Consider the following 19484-nt stretch of genomic DNA (forward strand, 5'->3'; position numbering starts at 1 on the left):
GACTTTTTGATCACCCGGTATTTGCGGTGCAAATTTTAAGCGATAAAAGACACTTCGGATCAGTATCTGACAACGTCAAAGGTAAGTTCATGCACATTGTGTGGCAATGCTGTTCATCATTACTGGAAATCAAACCAATAGCTGTGTTTCATTCATATGTGTTTATTTGGGCTACAAATGAAAAAGCTAATCTCCTCATTCATTGGTAATAAAAACAATTATATAACCTCGGACATCAAAATAAACATTGGCTTACACATCTGCACCAAAAGTATATCAAAAATGTAAATACAAATGCCCATAAATTATATTTCCAAAGTTATACTTCAATGTCTTTAGAACTGTGCTACGTAATAACTGGTTTTCAATACGCTGCGAGGGAAGTCAAGGGACTTTTTAATATATGAATTAAACAGGTGCCGCAAATCTGCCTATAAATGCGGGCGCCACAGTGTAAAAGCTCTGGTCCGCAGAGACAAAGTCCGACAACCAGATGCAACGAAACATCACAACACAGTGTGGAAGAGAATCACCGTACCGACCACTATTCAGGCTTGGGACGTCATTTATTGAAACAATTGTGTTTTCCATAAACGGGAGGCAGGTCGCCCATCCGTTTGTTGTGAGCAAGGAGTCCGATAAAGCCACTGCGTATGGCTGCCAGGGAGTTGGTAATGCCACGATCAACAGTGCACGGAGTCCTATGCAAGCAGTCACGTCTTTATGCCTACAAGGCGCAGCTGCTACAGAGACTGAAGCCTAAGAGTAAACCTGAGCGCGAAGGAGTTGGAGTGGATATGCTGGCCAAGATAAATGCAGAAACGTTTTTTTGGGAAGAGTCGTTTCCCCGAGTGTCCTCATGTTAGACTTGAAACAGAAATGTCAGCGTGTGATGCGGATTTATGCTCAGCTGCATCACTGGTCTCTTTTTTTTTTTTTTAACGAGATGTTTAGCTGGACACGCCACAAGAGTATATTTAACTTACATTCGATGAATCTAGCAGCCCATACTGCTGCTTCTTGCTTTTCATAAGTAATCGTTGGGATACATATTCCCAAGGGAACCACTGTATATTTGTTTCACCCTGCACCATCCTGCAATGCGTTCTATGTTCTGTGGATGAATGAGCAATTACAAACTGAATAGTAACTAAAGGATCGGGGTATCATCTCTTATTATTTCTTTTTAGAGGTACAGTAATGTTCGGTTGGCCTCTTGTTTTCGGACATGGCGTATGGTCTGGACTGCACAGAGCCTACGCAGCATCTCGCTTCTTAAGAAGTACGAGCCGTAATTAGCCGACTTGAAAAGAGCGGGGGTTTTTGAGAAAAGTTCCACTGAGTCACGCACCGCTTAAATTGTCCATCGATAGCTCACATATTATAGTTGAATAGTGTGACCAACACCTTAAGTTCCTTCATGTATTCATATAGTCTCTCAGTCTAACCAATAGAATATCTCAAAAGCAGTTCAGATAATACCAAGTCGTACTCTACCCACTCACAGATGTTAGAATCTCAAATGGCTGCCAGCTTCTACGTTCAACCCACTTGTCAGTAGCGAATTTTATTAAGTTCCTGAAATTGACAAAGTATCGTACAGCCACATGCCGTCCTATACCTATCACTCTGCAAGCTCAGATCAGCCAGAACAAACCTTCGTGTACAAGTTACCTCCTAATGGCTCCAAACACAATGACCATGAATGGCCAGATGCAATCCCTTGTATGCCTTTTTTAGCGGTTCAAAATGTGTGATTTGAACAAACTGGAGTACCATTTAAAACACACACAACTGACAGGTGATATGTACATATTGAGAGGAGTGCCTCAGTCGTTGATCCTTCTCAGGCCACACACATTATTTTTAGCCGCATAGTTTAGTCACAAATAATTTAAATACAAATTATGTGCACGTGTACTCAACATTCACAACAGAGAAAACATGGCAAATAATCAGTTAACAGTAAACACAGCGTGTTCATAAGAAGCACCTTTTGGAGTTCTATCCAATGATGGTGTAAGCATTTACATATGTAGCATATGTACATGTATAGTTTGCCAGATCGTGGATGATGGAGTGTAAGAAAATAGGTTTGTGACCTGCTATATGCTAATATTTTTTTCGTCTTATCGTTTGTAACATATTTTGGGACTTTCTTTTATGAAACATATTGATTATCAGCCAGACGAGTATTTAATTAATTAAGCAATAAAGCAGTCTAAAAACTATACATACATTATGTTGAAAGTGGGGAATTATTCAGGGTACAACATGCTACTTTCGTATTGAGTATTATGTAGAGGAATCGATCTTCTGACAGATTTGTGTATTTAAAATAATTGAAACATGATATAAGAAAGTGTGTAAAACAGTGATGTGCGATCTTCTGCGATGGTAGCTGGCATGCTCAACTATCGTCAAACACCTAGACTCTAAATATCGCTCGAAGTGTTTGTGAGATATTTATTTTTAAAGGTTTAAGTATTATTGTTTATATGTTGTTCTGGCATAAAAATGGTTGAAATGGTTCAAATGGCTCTGAGCACTATGGGACTTAACATCTGAGTTCATCAGTCCCATAGAACTTAGAACTACGTAAACCTAACTAATCTAAGGACATCACACACATCCATGCCCGAGGCAGTATTCGAACCTGGACCGTAGCAGCCGCGTGGTTCCGGACTGAAGCACCTAGAACCGCTCGGCCACTGCGGCCGGCTGTTCTGGCATAAGTTCCATAATTTTACAATACAATTACTGTTAAAACAGTTTCCTGATCACCAAGATTTACTTATATTTTTGTTACGACATTTCTGTGAATTACTATACAATTTCATAGTATTCCGATGTAGCCATTACCTGACATACTGTGAAGTCTGCTATCTTTGACGTCTGCACCCTTTGTGCCCTATGCTAACCATTTCACTTCACTTCTAGCATTCTGGGTAAACCAGGAGTTCTTATATACTGAACATACAATTCATCCCCACCAAGGAAGCTCGCTATGCTACGAACCAATGAGCATCTACTCAGGCAAAGAGGTTCTGTAGCAAAAACTTCTGTGTACCAGGAGAAGCTAGCGCCACATTCGACTTGTGAGGAAGTGACGTCAAAACGACATGTCACTCAATCCATCCACGCGACAGACGCCAAACTGATTTGTCGTAGTCCGCAGTGTTGGTATTATAACTTTCAGACTGCCATATCAAGACAATGGAGCATTAAAGATTTCCCACAAAAATGTCACCCTCAGCTGGATTTCTTACAATTAAATGGCAATAATAATGTACCAGTAGCAGAAGCCTCAAGAGACTAGAAGATAAACAATACTGATGTTCCAACCTGAAAAGCCCCGACATAGCGTAACAGTAGTTTGTCAGATTGTGAATGATGGAGTGTAAGAAAGTAGGTTCGTGTCCTGCTTATGCTAATATTTTTTCATCTTAGCGTGTGTAACACAGTTTGGAACTTTATTTTATTTGTGTAATAGATGTATGAATTGCAGTGTTCTATGTCTAAGGTTGTGCTCTCTCGGGAATGGATTACCCATATTTTGTGACTTCCGTCTGATTAGTAAACAAAGAATGAAATCGCTTCGGGTGGGACGACCAGCAATGACATTCCCATTCTGGATTGTCACAAATATTTGGCCGACTTTTTACAATATGTCGCGACTCCTGAGGGTTTGGCTGGGAACGAACCCAAGAGTGCAGCTTAAGATGCTGCAAGTGAAACGAACAACAACGACATATATGTTCTTTGCTTGTCAGAAATATTTGGTTGTTTATTTGCGAATATGACGCAATTTATGACCGTGTGATTAGCCAGGAACCTAAGAGAACAGATAATCTATTGCAAATGCGTATACAGGTGCAGATTCGTCTGTCAGTAGGACTACGTCACGTCGTAAAATGTTTTATTTCTTCAAAATGGTACGTCCTAGTGAGTAGTTTTGGTTGTCAAAATGTATCCATAGGCAAAATTTTGAGTTTCAGTCCGTTTTAGCTCTTTGCCACATAGAAATAGCGAGTATCTTTGCCTGGAAACATTTTACTGCTTGGAAAGTAAGCGCACTTGTAAAACCACCCACACAGGTTCATATTTATGCGTTACCGTCGCTATCTCCTGGCTGTTCTCCGACAGAAACAGGACTACACTCACCAACAGCTCGTCAAAGGAGGTGTTACCTCACATGAGTATTCCCAAGTACCTAATCTATGGTACGGTGCTCATTTCAGTTACACTTATCCCTGATGAAAACATTTTCAGAACCGCTAGCATAAAACGAAAGTTCTATAACCAGATTAATATTTAAATTAGAAACATACAGTACAATCGCTTGGTTCTTTAAAGCTTTTGAGAAGTTAGTTTCATTATTCTGCTGAAAATTTTATGATAAATGAATTTCGTTCTAAACAAAGCAGTTCACTGAAGAGCCGCTGTGGAATGTACCGATGACGTTCGATGGCTGGTCCTTGTTAATGAAGAGGAACGAAACTAAAGTAATATAAAATACGAGGCGTATTCGGAAAGTAAAGAAAGTTTGCATATACACTGTCTGACAAAGAAAAAAAGGAAGCAGCCAGAATACCTGGTCGGATGGCAATGTGATTTCGAACATGTAAACACTACTGGAGGGAACGCAACTGAGTAGAGGTGCAATTCCCAGTGACAGGTAGAATGGCCACCAGAGTGCGTAAGTGCTGTTACCAGGGCTGGTGGGGTATATGAGGGGCGTGAACAGCGTCAGATATTGAGTGACCACTGTGAAGAACAGGGTAATGCCGCAAACTCACGTGAGACAGCGTTATCAGCACCTGATAGAGACTGAAAGGACCATTTGGCAGTCTCGTTAAATCGTGTAATATCCAGATCTGTGGGAAATTCAGTCATGACAGCGACTCGATGTAGGACTGGTTGGGAGTATGAGGGCAGGCATACATATAGCGCACCAAGCGCATCTTAAACCTTTTATGTCTGTGCCTGCCATCTGATAACAATTAATGGACTCGCTGCAATATTATGTGTCGTCTGGCACATTTGGTCAGAGATTATCAGCCTATGAATAGGGAATAACTACCCTCAAGCGCAGGCTGTCGTTAACACTACAACACAAACGTCTGCGTCTGGAGCTGTTCTGTAACTAGGAAGAATAGACCGTTTCTGAATAGCGTTACACTGAATTCAGTGATGAATCACTGCGCTATTGTGGATGACCATCGTCGGAAAATTTGGCGGCAACCTGGGGAGAAGAACCATTATTTCAATATTTTGGAGAGATACAGCGGTGTTAGTCCTAGCGTCAGGTTGTGGGGAGCCATCAGGAGTAACTTCAGTTGTCTGGTTGTAATTGAGGGAACTCTGACTGCACAACAGTATGTCAAGGACATCCTACGTCCTTTCGTATTGTCCCACATGTGACAGAATTGTGGTGCCGTTTTTCAACAGGACAATGCTTGTCCACAAATTGAATGTGTCTCTATAAACAGTCTATTGGACGTTGAGATACTCTCAGGGCCAGTAGTATTCGCAGATCTGTACCCGACAGAACATGTGTGGAATCAGCTCTATTCCACTGCCAGCATCCAGGATATCAAGGACGATTTACAATAGTTGTGGTCTAGCTTGTCTCAGGAGAGGATTACAACAGCTTTATGATACCACTCCGTACTGAATCAGAGCATGCATCCAGACCATGAGTGTGCAACGAAAATCTAATAAGTAGCTGACACTCCTAAGTTTTTTCGAAGTTCGAACGATTTTCTAATCATTAAAATCTCACGTAACGTCTCCTATTGCGTGTTTCAGAAAATGGTTCAAATGGCTCTGAGCACTATGCGACTTAACTTCTGAGGTCATCAGTCGCTTAGAACTTAGAACTAATTAAACCTAACTAACCTAAGGACATCACACACATCCATGCCCGAGGCAGGATTCGAACCTGCGACCGTAGCGGTCGCTCGGTTCCAGACTGTAGCGCCTAGAACCGCACGGCCACTCCGACCGGCTCTCGTGTTTCACTTTTTTTTGTCAGGCAGTGTAGTTAACTCAAGGCAGGTCAGAATAAAATACAACCAAGACATCGAAAATGCATGCCGTAATTCGACTTTGGTGTGTATAAGGACCTTCTGCACTACGACGTGGGACCATAGACTTTTTGCTGTGCCAGTGACAATATTCAGTATTTCCGTTGGAAACTCTTCGACCGCCCACCCTACAGTCCTGGCCTAGCACCCAGCTATAGCTGCACGTGAAACAATGGGTTGATGGGCAAAGTTTTGAAAATGGCGACAATCTTCTATGGTGAGGGACTAAAGTAGATATTTGCAACGTTACGGAAAGTGCTTGGAAGTGAATGGTGAGTACGTGGAAGGACCCTAACTTTCCGAATATATTTTCTAAACCACGATCAACCTCAAGTCTTTGCCTTCCGTGGAGAAGGCTTTCAGAGTAGTGCCTGCATAACCCATGGAATAAAGGGTCTGAGAAATTTAGAGCAAAGTTCGGGATCCAGGTCAATACACAATTTAATCTGTCATGGACCATATTATGCTAATAGTTCACTAGAAGCAAAATATTCAAACCAAGATATGATATTTTTATTGTGTGTCTGGATAGCCACGCGTGGGATTCGGGCAGGTGAGTTGGGTCGAATTCTGCCTACGGATTAACATCAAGGAGCAGTGTGCCGGACAGCCAGTATGTGGTATATAACATCCGTCCAAAGAGATCCGAGACATTTCATCCTGTCGTATAAGTGACGTCAGGGCAGTAACTGTTGTGGCAACGTTAACTAACGACTATCAACAACAGATGTGCAATCGACCAGTCGCTTGTGAGCAGACAGTGTTAGATAGCGGATGTGTGAATGCAGTGTGTCAGCTTCGTTGTGTCACAGTTCGAAATGGAGCAACGAACTGAACATCTCAAAAGGTAGGTAAGTGTGTACAAAGTTTGTCCTACACATCTGGACTACCAAACTAAAACAACGGTGGGTAGACACCGGCCATGACTAGATTGAAATGAAAATGTGGACACCTGTTTATGGAAGTAACCATCCTCGTGTTATCAGTACGAATCTACCACAAAACAACAAGATGCAGAAATTCTCACGAAGTTACAGGGTCTTATGACGTAACCAACGTGTAAGCCAGTGTGACAAATGAGTTGAAAAATATCCCAAAGCAGGTCTTATCTGATATTTCACGTTGTTCTCAGGTGAAGGGACATCTGAAGCATTAAAACCATTATCTTCAATTTTCTCTATTTTTTATTAATTTTATTAATCCAGTTACTTATTTTAAGTTTTGTACTTATGGGGTATGGTGAGCTGTTTCATTTATTCTGTCTCAGCTACAGGCTTTTAAAATTCAATGGTATTCTAGAAATAATACTGATTGTAATAAAATAAATTTTGTCAAGTTGTAAAATTAAATACAGTACGTCGACTCAGTACTTCATGGCTATCTGACAATAACCGACGAGTACTCGATTGAAACATTGTAGTAACTTACAGATTTGACAGGTCTGGGAACTCGAGCAAAAAGAGGGTGGGAAACAGAAGTTTCTAGCTTGGCAGATGGTGTATACATAATTCACTTTGGGACTGTTTGCGATACTTTTGTACTAAATGCATGTTGCTAGATGGCGGATATTTCGTCGCTTTTTGAATCATCGCGCTCCAAGTCAAAATACAATCACACGATAGATTACAACTTTTAGAATAACAGGAAACAAAGTCGCCAGGTCCCGAGAAAATATCATGAAGAAGTGGAAATATCGCCATTGTGAGAGAAGCAATCATCATTACGCCAAACCCCAGCACACGTCAACATGTACACTGTCCTTGGGTAATGAGCTGAGTCTGTGAGAAAATTGTTGCATTTGAATTTGTAAATGTTGAAGTCTTCTAATATAAACACTTTATTTACCAATATCACAACTATTTGTACAGTGATGACTAGTTTGGCAAATTTTAATTGCCATTTTCAAATCTGAAAATGCATAAGATGTAAGCTAAAAGAATTTGTTCGACATGACTATGTAATATTACATGACAGAGAAAGAAGTAAAAGAATTACATACCAAATTACTACAAGCAGTAGCTTCCACATTCAAGTCGAATATTCACCAGCATGTTGTATCTTATGCATCTACATGTTTGAAGACGGCAGCTCAAATTTACTGAAAATAGTCATCACTGTAAAAACAATTGCGATCTTCCCAAATGAAGTTTGCGTATTAGAAGACTTCAGCATTTACAAATACATATCGGCTTCTACAAGGCTGATTACGTTAGGTAATTGAAATTTGTGTTGTAGGAAATCTCCAAGATACGGGTGAAAAAGAACGCCCCCGCCCCCCAAGTCGGCCAATATCACCGTGGACTGGAGCAACTGAACATATCCTTCGCCAGGGCTTTGATTATCTCTCATCATGTATTGAAATGAGGGGTATCCTATCCAAGATCCTCCCCACCCCTGCTAATGTGGTATTCCGCCGCTTACCCAACCTAAAGTACATCCTATTCCTTCCCTAATTCACTCCCACTCTCAATCCCTTGGCACAGGGATCTTTCCCTGTCGCAGACTAAGGTACAAAACAATGTCCAATCCACCCACCCAGCACTTGCTACTACAGTTCCGTCACAGGCTTATCCTACCCCATCAGAGGTTGGGCTACCAGTGAAAGCTACCATGTCATATACCAACTCTGTTGCAAACAGTGCACAGCTTTGTCAGTGTCACTACCAACCACCTGTCCACCAGTATGAATGTCCAGTTTGTTGCAGAGAACAAAGATGACCACCCAGTGGTACAACATGCAACTGAGCATAACATGCTCAGTTTTGATGGCTGCTTCGCAGCCTTGATCATCTTAATCCTTCCCTCCACCACCAACTTCTCTGAAATATGCAGGTGGGTGTTATCCTTACAACATAGCCTTCACTCTCATAATTTTCCTGGCTTCCCCTTCCTTCATCAAGTCATCCCCTCCCAGTTCACATCCCATGTCTCCCACAGTGTGCACTGCTTCCCAATGGCTTCGACAGCCATGCATCACGTGCCTAGTCTGTATACCTGCCACTCCTACCTCTCTCATTCCTAGCTGGCATACTGACTGCCTCTCTCCCATGTGCTAGCCACCTACTCTCAATACCTCTGCCTGCTTCACACTTTCCTCTCCCTCTACCCACCACAATCGACGCTATCTGCACCATAACCTAATCCATCTGCTGACATGCAGCACTGTCGCTTTCAGTCCAGCTGGGAACACTTAGAGGCATAGGTGTGTGTATGCATCTAAAAGTATTTACATGCGAATTTAAAATTCCATCCTGATGAAGCACTGGTGGCTCATCAGATGAAAGATAGGAAGTTTCATTAGTTACACAAATACAACATTGTTTATGAGTAATCGGTGCACCTTCACATAACTGAGTCAGTTAATTAACAGAATTATCGTTTTTACTCCCTGAACAGCCTTGTGGTGTACTCCCCACAACTAACGCTGTGGTGTGTTGCTGCTGTTGGTAACGTAACTGGAATCTTGGAGGAGGACTACACAACAGTGACACTGTGCTCAGAAAACGTTATATACACGTGTCGAACACGGCAATTAAAATTTGCTGAAAATAGTCATCACTGTAAAACCAATCTTGGCAAATGAAGTGTGCGTATTAGAAGACTTCAGCATTTACAAATACAGATGGCGGCCAGAATTGCGGATGTGACTGATGCACACAGAACTTTTTGTTTTGAGAAGGATGCATCCTTGTCGATTGTGAGTAACATTTTCCGTGGACTCTTCATTACTCGTTTAGGTGAATCCAATTGTGGCTTGTTCATTTTTTTTTTGGGGGGGGGGGGGATTTGAAATGGTTTGTCTGTGTTCACAAATCCAAAATTTAGTGGAACTAAAAGCTAGTATTAAAAGAAGTAGTGTGTTAGATTGATCAATGATTATTTGCTTGAGTTGTGAGCAACTTACGGCAGAGAATTGAAAATTGTGTTCAGGATGACAGTCGACACTTCATCGACATAACTTTTCTTAAGTGACACTAGAAATCATATATATACATAGATATATAATGTTTTTTCTTGAAAAAAAAAAATCTACTGCTGTTTATTTGAAAACTGTCCATTCCCCCCCCCCCCCCCCCCCCCAGGTCACTTATTTTTTATTTACGTATAAAGTATAAAGACTGTTCATTTTTTCAGTATTAAATTAAAATATACTGTTTACCAAGTGGTTCGTTACATGTCTTTGGAACAGTAGTTCATTGATTACTTACGGCACCATAGCTGTGGAACGTAAGGTAAAGCTTGATGCGATCTATGTTTCTGTTGATGTGGTTCCTCAGATAACTGGTCTCCACCTCGGAGAAATCCATAGGCCCGGCATAAGTGTCAGAACAGGGGTCGTTACTGGAGCCTGTCTCTGAAAAACCAGAAATGTACAGCTCACAGATTAATACATATCATTCAGTGTGGTCAAGAAAAATCTAATTCGAGTCCACAGCCTATGTCACAAAGGTTATCTACTGACCTGGCTCTGAGCTGGGAGTACACTTGTTTGAATTCTGCTGTGGAAGAAAATGTAGTCAGCAGTAACTGGCCAGGAATGGGAGGAGATAATGACTTCCATATGACCATTCAAAGAGTAGAGGGAGTCTTTGTGTATATGTGTACATACGAGGAGTAGCCACACGGTTTTTATTATTGCTCAAAAAGGTCATGTATTCATCTTTTCCATGTTGATGCTCTTCTTTCTTCCTGTGCTTGCTCAGAAAAATTAGAGAGATATTTCACGTTATGAAGACAGTGTCTCTTTAGTTTTACTTTACCCAAACATATTTCAGCACCTTCGTGCTATCTTCAGTGATTTTTTTTATTTTTCAATCAGAAAATTATTGTGATGTGATAACATTTGCATTTCAGCTTAAAATTAATCGTATTTTGATATGTTAAAGAGTGATAACCAGGCATCAGTTTTTTCATTGATTTACATATACAATTAATAACACACGTTATGTAACTAATACAAGGTATATTATATGTTTATTCTGTGTCGAAAACTACGTCTAGAATACTAGAGTGAACAACAAACATTTATATAGTTTCACTCATCCCTTACATAATGATAAGGAGTTATTTTGGGTTGATAGCTGCACAACTACCATAAACAACAAACCGCTTTCTATTCTTCTACTCCAAAATTCGTTTCCTACCGAAAATCGCGTTATTTAGCATTTTCCTTATGTTTTCGGGTTCTGTAGACTTGTCTTCATTTATTTTTGATCTGTTAATATACTCATTGCCTCTGTTACTGGAAGTTGTGCTAGTTAGACATGCGTTTTTGTTCATTATGTCCAAAAAAAAAAAAAAAAAAAAAGATTTCAATGGACATTTAACATGTTAGTGTGTAAGTATGATGCTTATTTGTTTCATTGTGGGCTTATTAGATGGCCGGCGCTTCAGTTTCTAAGTACTGTTGTTATTCAGGGCACTTACTGTACATGTCTGTGTACGTGTAATGTGGCTAGTTGAGGTGGTGGGAAGCTGAGGTTATTTATATAGTTCTTCTACTCCAGGAAATATTGCTTTACTGTATTACAGAGTGATACTTATTCATTCAGTATGTTTTTCTGAGGTTCATTCTCTTCTGCTGTCAATTTTTGGAGTAAGTTATTGCTAGCATCAAGAACTGTCAGATCTTTTTCTATGATTTTAGGGTGGTTATTCTGTGTCATTAAGTGCTTTGCAAATGTTTGGTGAGAGCTGTTAATTTTTAATGATCTTAGATTTTGTGTCCATCTGGTTCTGAAGTTCCTACATGTTTCGCGCACATATGCAGAATGACAATAATAGCAGGTTTACTGATAGAGACCAGACTGGCTATCTTTATCATTGTTAGTGGTTTATCTTCCAAGTTTGTTCTGTAATGTGCTGCTAGTTCTATATGCTATGATGTGCCCCTCTATGTTTAGTATGTTTCCTACCCAGTACGTGAATTGGTTCTTCTTTGTCATTACGTGCAATTTGTAGCTTACTGTCTGCTAATATGTTGCGTATTGTTTTGTGTCTGTCTGAGTGCATGTTTCATGATAAAATGTTATTCGATTATATACTTTGTTGTTTACTTTATCTACTGTTTTCGTATCACTGCTACTCTCTAGTACCATTTGGTTTAGTTTGTTTAGTTCATCTGTGTAGTCATTATTATTCCTAGGTGTTCAGACAGTGTGGGAAGCGTGTGAAGCTGGGCTGTTAAAATGTTTTGTGTGACTAGATGGTTTGTGTACAGTTCTGTCCAAGATTTGATTTTTTTATGGTTCATAAATATGTTGAATCTTTGACTGGGCTTTGGAATGTACGCCCTGCAACAACCGTCGGAAGGGTCTAGGCTGATTCGCATTCCTTGGTTTATTTCCTCATTCTGGAAGGCATAATGGATCAACACAGGTATGTATCTGTCCTTGGGGAACAAGTCCACCTATACATGCAGTTTGGTTTTTCTTGGCACGATAGCACCTACCAGCAGAATAATGCGACATACAGCTCACAGTGTACATGTCTGGTTCGAAGAGCGACAGGATAAGGTTACTGTACTCCCCCAGCGAGTATACTCCCTAGATTTAAACCTAATGAAGAGTCTATAGGACCAGCTCCATCGCTCTGTTCACGCAATGGATGCTCAACCGCGAAACCCAGTGCAGCTGGCCACAGGCCTGCAGTCGCCAAGGCCCCACATCCTTGTCAGTATGGTTTAGCTTAAGTATTTCCTGTCATTATTTTCAGTTACATCTCTTACTCTGTTTTAACTCCACCTTCCTTATGTACAACGTTTTTAAGCTATTTCTCACTATTGTTAATTTGTATTTGTTTTATTTTATGTTATTAAAATGGTTAATTTCATCTAATTTTTATACATCTACATCTACATCTATACTCCGCGAGCCACCTTACGGTGTGTGGCGGAGGGTACTTATTGTACCACTATCTGATCCCCCCTTCCCTGTTCCAATCACGAATTGTGCGTGGGAAGAACGACTGCTTGTAAGTCTCCGTATTTGCTCTAATTTCTCGGATCTTTTCGTTGTGATCATTACGCGAGATATATGTGGGCGGTAGTAATATGTTGCCCATCTCTTCCCGGAATGTGCTCTCTCGTAATTTCGATAATAAACCTCTCCGTATTGCGTAACGCCTTTCTTGAAGTGTCCGCCGCTGGAGCTTGTTCAGCATCTCCGTAACGCTCTCGCGCTGACTAAATGTCCCCATGACGAATCGCGCTGCTTTTCGCTGGATCATGTCTATCTCTTCTATTAATCCAACCTGGTAAGGGTCCCATACTGATGAGCAATACTCAAGAATCGGACGAACAAGCGTTTTGTAAGCTACTTCTTTCGTCGATGAGTCACATTTTCTTAGAATTCTTCCTATGAATCTCAACCTGGCGCCTGCTTTTCCCACTATTTGTTTTATGTGATCATTCCACTTCAGATCGCTCCGGATAGTAACTCCTAAGTATTTTACGGTCGTTACCGCTTCCAATGATTTACCACCTATGGCATAATCGTACTGGAATGGATTTCTGCCCCTATGTATGCGCATTATATTACATTTATCTACGTTTAGGGAAAGCTGCCAGCTGTCGCACCATTCATTAATCCTCTGCAGGTCTTCCTGGAGTACGTACGAGTCTTCTGATGTTGCTACTTTCTTGTAGACAACCGTGTCATCTGCAAATAGCCTCACGGAGCTACCGATGTTGTCAACTAAGTCATTTATGTATATTGTAAACAATAAAGGTCCTATCACGCTTCCTTGCGGTACTCCCGAAATTACCTCTACATCTGCAGATTTTGAACCGTTAAGAATGACATGTTGTGTTCTTTCTTCTAGGAAATCCTGAATCCAATCACAAACCTGGTCCGATATTCCGTAAGCTCGTATTTTTTTCACTAAACGTAAGTGCGGAACCGTATCAAATGCCTTCCTGAAGTCCAGGAATACGGCATCAATCTGCTCGCCAGTGTCTACGGCACTGTGAATTTCTTGGACAAATAGGGCGAGCTGAGTTTCACATGATCTCTGTTTGCGGAATCCATGTTGGTTATGATGAAGGAGATTTGTATTATCTAAGAACGTCATAATACGAGAACATAAAACATGTTCCATTATTCTACAACAGATTGACGTAAGCGAAATAGGCCTATAATTATTCGCATCTGATTTATGACCCTTCTTGAAAATGGGAACGACCTGCGCTTTCTTCCAGTCGCTAGGTACTTTACGTTCTTCCAGAGATCTACGATAAATTGCTGATAGAAAGGGGGCAAGTTCTTTAGCATAATCACTGTAGAATCTTACGGGTATCTCGTCTGGTCCGGATGCTTTTCCACTACTAAGTGATAGCAGTTGTTTTTCAATTCCGATATCGTTTATTTCAATATTTTCCATTTTGGCGTCCGTGCGACGGCTGAAGTCAGGGACCCTGTTACGATTTTCCGCAGTGAAACAGTTTCGGAACACTGAATTCAGTATTTCTGCCTTTCTTCGGTCGTCCTCTGTTTCGGTGCCATCGTGGTCAACGAGTGACTGAATAGAGACTAATAGGCTGTTTTATCCCGTCTATATCAACTCTTCTTCTGCTGACCATAATGTTTTGCTCATGTTGTCCTCCACTCTCTCTCTCTCTCTCTCTCTCTCTCTCTCTCTCTCTCTCTCTCTCCCCCCCAAACCACACACTCACACACACACACACACACACACACACACACACTTTTTTATGTTTGGTCTTAATGTTTTCCGTGTACATTTTCTTTATATTTACAAAACATTTAATTTTAACGTTTTCAGTTAAGTCACGATTCCAACACCAAAGAAGAGATTTACTTTATATTTGCAGCTCACTCTGCAAGTGTAATATATTTTTGAATATTGTTCAGCAGTAATATATACTATATGATCAAAAGTACCCGGACACCCACAAAAACAAATGTTTTTCACATTAGGTGCATTGTGCTACCACCTACTGCCAGGTACTCTATATCAGCTACCTCATTAGTCATTAGACATGGCGAGAGAGCAGAATCGGGCACTCCGCAAGACTCACGGACTTCGAACGTGGTCAGGTGATTGGGTGTCACTTGTGTCATACGTCCGTACGTGAGATTTCCACACTCATAAACATCCCTAGGTCCACTGTTTCCGATGTGATAGTGAAGTCGAAACGTGATGGGACACGTACTGCACAAAAGCGTACAGGCTGACTTCGTCTGTTGACTGACAGAGACCGCCGGCAACTGAAGAGGGTCGTAATGTGTAATAGGCAGACATCTATCCAGACCATCACACAGGAATTCCAAACTGCATCAGGATCCACTGCAAGTACTATGACAGTTAGGCGGGACGTGAGAAGGATTTCATGGTCGCGAGGCTGATTATAAGAGAAACATCACGGCGGTAAATGACAAACGACGCCTCGTTTGGTATAACGAGCGTAAACATTGGACGATTGAACAGTAGAAAAACATTGTATGGAGTGACGAATCACGGTACACAATGTGTCGAATCGATGGCAGGGTGAGCGTATGGCGAATACCCTGTAGTGAACGTCATCTGCCAGCGTGTGTAATGCCAACAGTAAAATTCGAAGGCGAAGATGTTATGGTGTGGTCGTGTTTTTCATGGTGGGTGCTTCCACCCGTTTTCGGTTTGCGGGACACTACCACAGCACAGACCAGAATTGATGTTTCAAGCACCTTCTTGCTTCCCACTGCTGAAGACCATTCGGCTATTGCACCTTTCAGCACGATCGAGTACCTGTTCATAATACACGGCCTGAGGCGAAGTGGTTACACGGCATTAACATCCCTGTAATGGACTGGCCTGCGCAGAGTCCTGAACTGAATCCTTTGGAACAACTTTAGAATGTTTTGGAACGCCGACTTCGTGCCAGGCATCACCGACCGACATCTATACCTCTCCTCAGTGCAGCACAGCGTGAAGAATAGGCTGCCATTCCCCAAGAAACCCTCCAGCACCTAATTGAACGTATGCCTGCGAGAGTGGAAGCTGTCATCAAGGCCAAGGGTGGGCCAACACCATATTGAATTGCAGCATTACCGATGGAGGGCGCCACTATCTTGTACGTAATTTTCAGCCAGGTGTCCGGATACTTTTGATCACATAGTGTATCTTGTTTGAAAATGACAGCCAGTTAAGCTCTGACAGTCGTTTTGTAAGTGGAAAACAGGTTAACGCAATAAATTAATGCTGTACATTATCCACAATTTTGTGCTTTTCATTTGTAAAGCCAACAAAGAATTCCCCCTGTGGTCCATAGAATTAGTGTTTAGTGTGTTTGAGTCGTAGGGAATAAAATGAAAATTCAATATGCTGTATGAAATTGCTCTTACCATTCCAGTGAAAATTGAAGTTCCTGTTACCGTCCACTCCAACGCATGTTACGATTTCGGTCGATCGGGTCTTCCTCCACATACGCTCCTGCGACAATAAAAATGCAAGTAAGTAGAGATACGTATATAAGTCTACGGGGCGTGATTAGAAGCAGTTGCGCTCACTAATGGGGAAATTTTAATGCATTTTTCTTATAAAATACTGATATTCACTATAGAAGGAAATATAATTACAAACGTTGCTCCAGACCTTAGGATAGATTTATGCAGTAGCAGCCTTTTTTTATGATTACAGCGTGCCCAAGGCGTTCAGTAACGGCGCTACTGATGTAAATAAACAGGGTTAATAACTGTGATTGCTTGCTGTTTTCTTCTTTTCAAGAATGAACTTGTATTTTGTACACAGCCATTTTCTCAGAAAAGTGGTTTCGATAAAATAAGTTTTTATTGCAAATGCTACTGATACTGAGGCGCTACGTTTCTTTGTGATAGTACAAATACAGAAATAAAGCATTAGGTTTTTGACAAGTAGAACTGTAGTCAACAAAAGACACTTTTAATATCTTATAAATTGGACTCCAAAGAGAAGCTCAGTTTGACACGAAGGCCATGAGCGAGACTAAGGCATGTTTCAATGGATTTCTCCATGGTTTGGCACCTGGATCAAGTCTGGAAACATGCAACAGAGTTCCGAGAACACAATAGCACTGAACACGAGTAAAAAAGGCTCCTAGAATGTTTTTCGTTTCTACCCTTCATACGTATACAGATAAACATACAATCTTGGTGGAACACGATCATGTTTCCAGCGACCGACCCATTATCTGAATGGTCAGCGCGTCTAACTGCAATGCAGCGGGCCCAGGTTGGATTCCCGACCAGGTCCGAGATTTTCTCCTCTGGGAGACTACATGTTTTGTTGTGCTCGTCGTCACTTCATCATCATCGACAAGAAAATCGTCCTTGTGACGTCAACTGAAAAGACTTGCAACCCGGCGGTGTAACTTGTCAAGGTGGGGACTTCTGGCCACCGATGTAAGACGATCATTTCATTTCGTGATTTACTGGCGTGATAAGAAGAATGTCCAACATATCGGGTCAAAATTATACAGACGCTAGAGAATCCTAAACTGAAAATTTTCATACAGGAAGTCAATAGTTTAAAATTAACATTTCAAAATGACGTCTTGAATGACGAATGCATATGGGACACGAGCATGTAAAATGCGTAATTTTATAGTAAACAAATCCCTGCCTGATCGACGTTGGTAGTGCTGTTTAGTGAAATAGTAATCACGAATCTGCGATGGAGATCTACAGTAGCGACTGATTGTCAAAGACTCGTTACAGAAATCTGTAAACGTGCGTTTAATGTATGATGGGGATGTAGCTCCAGGAAAACAGCAGGAATGTGTTTTTGTTATCAGTCTTCTCAATGGTTTGTTGCGGCCCGCCACGAATTCCTCTCCTGTGCTAACGTCTCCATCTCAGAGTAGCACTTACAACCTCCATCCTCAATTATTTGCTGGATGTATACCAATCTTTGTCTTCCTCTACAGTTTTTGCCCTCTACAGCTCCCTCTAGTACCGTGGAAGTCATTCTCTCATGTCTTAACAGATGTCCTGTCCCTTCACCTTATCAGTGTTTTCCACATACTCCTTTCCTCTCCGATTCCTTACCTTACCAGTCCACCTAATTTTCAACATTCGCCTGTGGCAATACATCTCAAATGCTTAGATTCTCTTCTGTTCCGGTTTCCCCACAGTCCATGTTTCACTCCCATACAATGCTGTTCTCCAGACGTACATTCTCAGAAATTTCTTCCTCAAATTAAGGCCGATATTTGATATTAGTAGACTTCTCTTGGCAAGGAATGCCGTTTTCGCCATTGATAGTCTGCTTTTGATGTCTTCCTTGCTCCGTCCGTCATTAGTTATTTTACTGCCTTGATAGCAGAATTCCATATCTTCATCTGCTTCGTAACCATCAATCCTGATGTTAAGCTTCTCGCTTCCCATTACCTTCGTCTTTACTCCCATTCCATACTCTGTACTCATTAGACTGTTCATTCTGTTAAGCAGATCATGAAATTTTTCTTCAGTTTCACACAGGATAGCAATGTCATCAGCGAATCGTATCATTGATATCCTTTCAACTTGAATTTTAATTCCACTTCTGAACATTTCCTTTATTTCCATCATTGCTTCCTCGATGTACAGATTGAACAGTAGGGGCGAAAGGCTACATCCTTGTCTTACACCCTTTTTAATATGAGCACTTCGTTCTTGGTCGTTCACTCTTATTATTCCCTCTAGGCTATTGTACATATTGCATATGACCTTTCCCACCCTATAGCTTATCCCTATATTTTTCAGAATTTCCAGCATCTTGCACCATTTTAATTGTCGAACGCTTATTCCAGGTCGACAAATCCTATAAACATGTCTTGATTTTTCTTTAGTCTTGCTTCCATTATTAACCGCAAAGTCAGAATTGCCTCTCTCGTGCCTTTACCTTTCCTAAAGCCAGACTGATCGTCATGCAGCGCATCCTCAATTTTCTTTTCCATTCTTCTGTATATTATTCTTGTAAGAAACTTGGATGCATGAGCTGTTCAGCTGATTGTGCGATAATTGTCAGCTCTTGTCGCCTTCGGAATTGTGTAGATGATGCTTTTCCGAAAGTCAGATGGTAAGTCGCCAGACTCATAAATTCTACACGCCAACGTGAGTAGTCGTTTTGTTGCCACTTCCCCCAATGATTTTAGAAATTCTAATGGAATGTTATCTATCCGTTCTGCCTTATTTGATCTTAAGTCCTCCAAAGCTCTTTGAAATTCCGATTCTAATACTGGATCCCCTATCTCTTCTAAATCGACTCCTATTTCTTCTTCTATCACATAAGACAAATCTTCCCCCTTATAGAGGCTTCCAATGTATTCTTTCCACCTATCCGCACTCTCCCCTGCATTTAACAATGGAATTCCCGTTCCACTCTTAATGTTATCACCATTGTTTTTAATGTCACCGAAGGTTGTTTTGACTTTTCTGTATG

General features: G+C 41.1%; 1 protein-coding gene across 1 annotated transcript in view; it reads right to left on the reverse strand.

Annotated features, from left to right (window-relative positions):
• LOC126259524 (carboxypeptidase B-like) overlaps window positions 1–19484 on the reverse strand; it is a 93008-nt gene that overhangs the window by 29036 nt on the left and 44488 nt on the right. The window contains exons 5-6 of the mRNA XM_049956390.1: window positions 16430–16517; window positions 10298–10443 (exon numbers count right to left, since the gene is read on the reverse strand). Of these exons, the coding sequence (XP_049812347.1) occupies window positions 10298–10443; window positions 16430–16517 (234 nt within the window). The remainder of the gene's footprint in view (window positions 1–10297; window positions 10444–16429; window positions 16518–19484) is intronic.

This window comes from Schistocerca nitens, chromosome 5 (assembly GCF_023898315.1).
Source record: "Schistocerca nitens isolate TAMUIC-IGC-003100 chromosome 5, iqSchNite1.1, whole genome shotgun sequence".
Classification (NCBI taxonomy): domain Eukaryota; kingdom Metazoa; phylum Arthropoda; class Insecta; order Orthoptera; family Acrididae; genus Schistocerca; species Schistocerca nitens.